This window comes from Notolabrus celidotus, chromosome 15 (assembly GCF_009762535.1).
Source record: "Notolabrus celidotus isolate fNotCel1 chromosome 15, fNotCel1.pri, whole genome shotgun sequence".
NCBI classification, from domain to species: domain Eukaryota; kingdom Metazoa; phylum Chordata; class Actinopteri; order Labriformes; family Labridae; genus Notolabrus; species Notolabrus celidotus.
In genome coordinates this window covers 1,359,221-1,366,833 of record NC_048286.1, presented here as the reverse complement: position 1 = coordinate 1,366,833, position 7,613 = coordinate 1,359,221, and the positions used below count along the sequence as shown (strand labels likewise).

Here is a 7,613-nt window from a genome sequence, read left to right as displayed (position 1 = left end):
CTCACTATTCCTGAAGAGATTAAACTTATAAGTTTTGCCCAAATAAGGACATGGCTGACCTGACTGACAGGCAGGAACACTGTAGCTGTTAGCGAGGAGGCTAAAGCCCCGCCTCTTTACGTCACACTAGCTCCACAGAAGTTAGTTTGAGTTCAGCATTTCCAATATGGCACCCGCCGACGTCCGGCTTCAAAACAGGGCTTCAGAAACAGATGGGTGACGTCACGGTGACTACGTCCATTAACTATACAGCATATGTGATGAAACTATGGAATGATTTATCATCCGAAAAATCTTCAAGTTTCATACACATGTATGAAGAAAAGTCTGTGAACACTAAGGGCCTGATCTACTAAAGGTTTGCGTGTATAAAAACACGTGCTAACTTGATGAGCAAGTGAGCAAAATAGCACTCGCTATCCATTTAGCGTGTTTGCCTTCATGAATATGCAGAATACATGCAGATCATCAGAACGTGCAAAATACTGGGAGGAGGAGATGTAAATGTAATCATTTAGCACACACAATGTGATTTATCAAACCTGAAGCAGATAGCACGCGCTGTTTTTGCGTCTATATTTAGCACGTTTGAAAGGCAGGTGCAAACTGGCACAGTGTTACGCACACATGGCTGCGGTCACTGTAAAGCTCATCATAACATCGCTTTACAACATGCCCGCAACAGAGGAGCTTACAAGCATTACTACATGTTTTAGTCAATCAAACCAAGAGAACAAAATAATAATAATAAAACAACACAAATTCAAAGCAGTTCAGCACCACGGATAGCGACCGCATCATTCTGACACCCACTTTAACTTGTTCATATAATGAGAGCACAGTAGGTCACTGTATCAACAGATATACAGTTTAGTCAAATTGGCACAGCGGCCCACATCTTCACATACAAACAAAAAATCAATATGAAGTACTCGGCCTACTCACCACTGTCTGGACGAGCCTTACGCTCCGCGGACTTGTCCACGATGCACTGTATGTTCATTTTCTTTGATCTGTCATTCTCAATAGATAACATGACATGTCCACTCAGTCTATTCTGTCCCATCGTGCTCATCAAGGGGTTTTTAGTTAGTTTTAACTTGGAGAATGAGCGCTCACTGAGCTGTGCCAGGCAGCTCTGCGTAACTCCTCATCTCGTGCTTGCAGCAGTGTGTTGGGGCGAATTGACTCAAACATGTTCACAGTTCCATTTAAGCTGGTGAATCTTTGGGACAGTTGCTGGATGATGATATCAGGCATTGAAAACGTTCACCCGAAAGTTGCTCCCTGGGACAGTGAGGCGACTGTCTTCATCCAAGTGACGCCTAACTTTTCTAGAGCAAGAGTGGCAGACTAAGCCTCATCAAATCGCTCTCTAAACTCCATCAAAACACTGATTGAGTTTTGGAGTAGAGTAGATGTGTTTATTTCATCAGCAGATCTTCTGTTTTTTTTCACATCATTCACCTTTTCACAGATGGCCTCCAAAATCGTGTTTCTAATGCTGAGATGTCTCTGCTGGAGTTCACTGATGTGTTTATTTCCCTCCTCCACAAAGATCTCCAACTCCATGTCTTCAAACTTCATTTATCACTTAAGACCACTCTGTTCTCTCAAACTCTCCATGGTGACAGCCGATAGCACACGCAAAATCCTCATTAAAATAGGGCGGTCCACACCACTTTTGCACTCGTTATCATTTGCACACGCAGTCTTAGTAGATCACCCGCAACACGCCCAGAAATAACACGTGCAAAATTATTATTTGCACACGCAAATTAGCGCTGGTTATTTGGGATCTTAGTAGATCAGGCCCTAACTGTTCAGTTTATATACACCACCAGTCAAAAGTTTGGAAACACCTTCTCATTCAAGGGTTTGTATTTATTGTAATGATTGTAAACACTGTAGATTAATACTGAAGACCTCAAAACTATGAAAGAACATATATGAATTATGTAATGAACAACAAAGTGTTAAACAAAGCAGAATCTGTTTTAGATTTTAGATTCTGTAAAGTAGACCCCTTTTTCCTTCATGACAGCTTTGCACACTCTTGGTATTCTCTCAGTCTGCTTCATGAAGTGGTCTCCTGGAATGGTTTCTAATGAACATGAGCCTTGTCAAGAGTTCATTTGTAGAATGACTTGCCTTCTTAATGTGTTTGAGACCATCAGTTGTGTTGTTCAGAGGTAGGGTTAGTACACAATGGATAGATCTATTTGACTACTGTTGTAATCCAGATTATGGCAAAACCAGATGATTTCATAGTTTTGATGTCTTCAGTATTAATCTACAATGTTGAACATAATTAAATGAATAAAAAACATTGAATGAGAAGGTGTGTCCAAACTTTTAACTGGTAGTGTGTATGCAGAGAGGTTTCATGAATCCGGTCTGTTTGTTTTTCTGCTGCTGAAGAATAAAGGCTGTACTCATTACAGGTTTCGTTCATGCTTAGTTTGCACATGAGTATGCAAACAACCATCCCTCTTAAGAGGACTACAGAAACATCTCTGAGAGGTCTTTTAATGCAAATCCACAGACTCTGCCATGTGCATTAGTGTCTGCAGGCAGATTCTGTCATTTGCTGTTCTAGCTGTGTTGCTGGTATTTGCCCTTGTCATATTTTGCTGGTTCGCCTTGTTTGAAGTACATTACATGTTGTTTTTATCTTCTGTTTCAGGACGAGAGAAGCAGCTCTGATGATCCTGTGACCACCTGGATAACATGAGGGCGACGTTCTGCTTCAACATGAAGAAAAGGGACGTTATCGTTTGGCCTTAGTGGATGTGTTATACTCTGTTGAAGCACAGGCTTATCATGGACTTCTCCTAGTGTAAGAACTGTTTGTACTTATCTGCATGCTAGTCTTTAATCCATGGATGTGTCTGCTTTGAGGCTCACAATAATCCAAATCGGGCTTAGTTGTGGTGGCCATGTTGGGAGGAAGAGATCCACCTCGTTTTAAGAAACACCTCATAGGAAGAAGTTAAAAAGCAGTGAGGCAGACAATGGAGGAGTATTTTTATATTTCTGAGGAAACTACATAAACGGACTCTGTGGACTACACCATGTGGATACTCCTGTCTACCCTGCACTGTGACAAGAACTGTGGACCTCTGGACTTGAGTGTTATTGTGGGATTGAATGCCCACAGTGTTTTGAGAGAGTGGAAGTGAGAGTGGAAAACATTTCTGGACCAACCTTTTTTTTTTTTACAATGAGAGTTCAACCCGATGTGGCTGCAGTTTCCTGTCTCTGTCCTCTGGTGGTCTTCCTATGTGTCATCTCCCAGAGCTGTTGTGGGATCCGGGTCAATCTGAACCCTCACACCTACCCTAACACCAGCCTTTACCCTAATCTGGGGCTTAAGTCACTGCCTGAAACAACCCTGGTCCCAAGCCCCAGTCTTCAAAAAGACTTATCCCCTCTAAGGCCCAGCCAGCTCTCCAGCTCCAGCCAGAACTTACAGAGTAAGTCTCAGTCAAAGTCTCAGGATCTTACCAGCAACTTTAGATCCAACACAAACTCTCCATCAGAACTCTCCCAGACCACATCAAACTCAGACACAAGGCTCAGACAACAGAGTGCGCCCAAACAGAATCCCATTTCAAGGCGAGCCTCGCAAAGAAATATCTCAAACAATCCAAAGAGATCTGTAGAAATTGACCCTAAAACCAGTTCAAAACCAGAGACCAGATCCCTGCCAAACCAGAAACCTAAGGCATTCCCAGACTCTGATCTAATGAGCAGACCAAACACTCAATCTGGGCCGGTTCCTGGAACTAAATTATCTCCACCATCCAGTCCTAATCACAAGTCCAACTCTTCTGGTTCTGTGAGATCCAGCACTGCCTCAAATCCCAGCCCTGCATATCTATCAAGTCCAAAATCCCATTCCAAAGTCAGATCTTCTTCACAAACAAATGCCAAGAAGATCACAAACTCAAACCCCAAAACACAGAGGAACCAGACCAAGTCTCTGGAAACAGACAAGGATCCCCCCCCTCGGCCTAAGAGAGGCTGGATCTGGAACCAGTTCTTTGTTCTGGAGGAGCACATTGGTCCTGAACCTCAGTACGTTGGAAAGGTAAGGTGTCCTTGTTTTATTTTTGAACACTGCTCCACCCATTCCTGCCTCCTTCTGGGCGAGTGTTGGGAAGAGAGAGAGCATGCATATGTTGGTGGTTTTGTGGAGTCATTTTGGAGTCTGCTTGTTTGTGTCTTATGTGTTCTGGTGGACTAAGTGTTTCAGGGTTGGATGATATCATTTCTGATGAGTGTTGGTCCTCTGCTGGTTCACTGTTGGGCTGAACCCATTCATAGTGAGTCTGCTGGAGGGGGATGATTGAGGACTTGGCCAAGTGGTTTATGATTTGGCCAAGAGTGATCATAAATATGTGTTGACATTGAAAATCAGCGAATATGACGAGCACATCCTGAAACATGTCACCACAGATTAACCCCACGCAGACCAAGAGTCCTATGATTGGTCCACTGGGTAGCATTGTATTTCTGCATTCCCAACACATCCGGTTTCAGCACAGCACTCCCCGTCCTCGGCCTACACTGATTCGGCTGCCATGAATCCCATCTTCCCTGACGTCTCCTCTCATTTCTCCTTAGGACTAATCAGTGTGTTCAACTGCTGCTCAACATGTATCTGCTCCAACTCCAACATAACACACTCAGATTCAGTTTCCATGGCCGTGTACAAACAAGCTGAGAACTCATTGGATAATGGCAGAATGACAGCCTCATGTCGGCACTATTCAGCCTCGGCCTGAAACGTTTAGCTTTGGCTGCTCTCCAGTGATATGAAGTTAGCCAGAGGTAGTGGGTGTTACTTTTCTCACAGCTTTGTGGTAATGCCTTTCCTACATCACCTTGCTGTTATGTTACATGCACCTTGTGATCCCCAGCTTTTATGGAAGTTCTTTTTGGATAGACCAGGTTTCAGGAACAGTTCATACATAGATCCAGCTCATTCTGGCTTTTGTTTGCAAATGGGTCATCAGTGAAGAGGTGAGCACCAACGGCTATGTTGATGTCTCAAAAGCATAAAAACTTCCCCCTGTTTACTGGTTACTTGGTCTTTGGGAAGAGACAACAGACGTGACTTTCCTTCAAAACCAAGAGAACACTTTCGAGCATCTCTTCGAGACCATAGACTGTATATAAAATGGACGTCATCTTGCTTGGCTCGAAGTGAGGCCACCATAAAAACTGCTCCCCCTGGTGGCTGGCTGCAGTATAGGTCAAAAACTCTGTCTCCCCCATTCATTTAAATGGGGCTGAGGTCAAACTTTAAGAAATAAATACAGGTGGTACGAATGTTTCTCCATAGGACGCTGTAGGGTGGAGCTTGTTGCCATGGAAACACACAAATTCCCTACTGCGCAGACTCTGGCTGCAGAAAATGTACAAGATGGCAGCGTTCTGGAACGGGATATTTTGGCTTCAAAACTGTACAATGGGAAAAGACGGAGTGACGCTGTCCATTATATACACAATCCATGTTTGAGACACACTGAATCAATAAAGTGCAGAGAGGAGAGGAAATTGGCTTTCCAGCTTCTGGACAGCAGGGCCTGAGGTCAGGTTCAGGTTCAGGTCAAGTCATGTGAACTTCTCAAAACAAACTCTTCAGAAATGCTGGAAAACATGTCCTGGAATTACGAACATCTGTGTATCTCATGTCATAAAACTCTGCTGCACTTTAGTACGGACTTCCAACAGGGTGACATTATATATATGTATTAAGATATGGATGAGTACAACACGTCACCTTGAACCTAAGTTCATGTGTGCATGCTTCTTTCAGTTCTACGTTTTCATCTGACAGCAGGACACATTTTTACTGGAAACAAAGATGAAATTAAATTAGGTGATAATATATGAGCTGTAGAAATGAATGGGTGTGACAGGGCTAATGATCAGTCATTGATCTCCACAAGTTACAAAACATTTTAACATCAACCACATGGTATTCACATCTACTGTAAGCTCCCACTTTTGGACAGGATAGCTGCTATTTTGTGATAGCTGATTTCCTGCGGCTGCTTGTGCTTGCAAATTATTTGTCATCCAAATGTACAAAGAACACAATCAATCAATCAATCAATCAATCAATCAATCAGTCAATCAATCCATTAATCAATCAATCAATCAATCAATCAACCAATCCATTAATCAATCAATCAATCAATCAATCAATCAATCAATCAATCAATCAATCAATCAATCAATCAATCAAGTGCCAGATCCCAACAAATGCTCTCCTCAGACTCTTTCCAAACAGAGCAGGTCTAGACCGTACTCTATGTTCTATTATTAACAAAGACCCAACATCAAGACAGGATCAGATCCAGTCCCATCTTACAGACAGGACTCAGTCTGATCTCATCTTAATCCACCATGAGCAGAGCACTTTGCAGCATTTAGCAAGTTACAGTGGCAAGGACAAACTTCCTTTAACAGGTAGAAACCTCCAGCAGGACCAGACTCATGTTAGACACACATCTGCTGAGACCGTGTTGGAGAGAGGGATAGAGGGAGATGAAGAGAGAGAGAGAGAGATGATAGTGGTGAGACGGATAGTAGTAGTTGTAGCAGCTGGAGTCTGGCACGTCCACAGCTGCAGAGATCCAGAGGAACCTACGAGACAAGGGAGCTCAGGGACTCCAGAAAGGTCTATGGTTAGTAACTTCAATGGGACAGGAAGAGTTAGAGTAAGTGATTGGGGAGGGGGATCTCAGTGTGTCAGTTCCGCCGGCAGTCTAAGCCTATAGCAGCATAATTGAGAGCTGGTCCAAGCCTGAGCCAGCTCTAACTATGAGCTTTATCCTAAAGGAAAGTTTGAAGAGGGTGTCTGCCTCCCGGATTCTGACTGGTAGATGATTCCAAAGGAGAGGGGCCTGAAAACGGAAGGTTCTACAGCAGAGATCCAGAGGAACCTTTGAGACAAGGGAGCTCAGGGACTCCAGAAAGATCTATGGTTAGTAAGAGGTCATTCAGATAAAATTCCTATTTGGAATAATACAAATCTTACCTTAGCCTTCCGTGGCAAAGAATGAACACTTTATTTTGTTTGTTATATTTGATCAACAGGATGATGCACAGGATGTGACGCTACAGTTAAAACCTTCAAATAACAGCAGAGGAGTGACATTTGCCTCCGACAGAGCTTTGCGAATATGAAACCGTAGGAGCATGTGCAGCTCTCAGATAGAATGGCTTATCCTTGCTAACGTCACTTTTTCCTCAGATAAAACATGAACAAGTAAGACACTAAATTCTTAAGCTTGAAGTGTCACGGAGTTGCCAACATGGCAGCTGGAAGTGTTTCACCAGAGGAACAATTGTCTTTGTCTTTTTGTCTTTACATTTCCAGACTCTAAAGGCTGATCCACGCTTTTCACTCTCAGCCCGGAGAAATCCTCTGAAGTCAGTTTTGTGAAATGATCCTGCTGCAAGCACAGATGATATATCTAGCTCTGGGTTTAAACATATTTTGGGGATAAGGTGCCAGCTCATCTTGGATTGCAATTTTAAGGATGTGAAATCAATCTGATGCAGCTTGCTTGCTGTCCACCCACAGCTGTTCACTG

At 43.2% G+C, this 7,613-nt stretch overlaps 1 protein-coding gene across 1 annotated transcript in view; it reads left to right on the top strand.

The window, feature by feature from the left end:
• Positions 1-3,223: 3,223 nt before the first annotated feature.
• The window catches only part of LOC117826257 (cadherin-18-like), a 222,234-nt gene continuing 217,844 nt past the window's right edge, over positions 3,224-7,613 (top strand). Inside the window, exon 1 of the mRNA XM_034702193.1 lies at positions 3,224-4,093. Within this exon, the coding sequence (XP_034558084.1) occupies positions 3,224-4,093 (870 nt within the window). The remainder of the gene's footprint in view (positions 4,094-7,613) is intronic.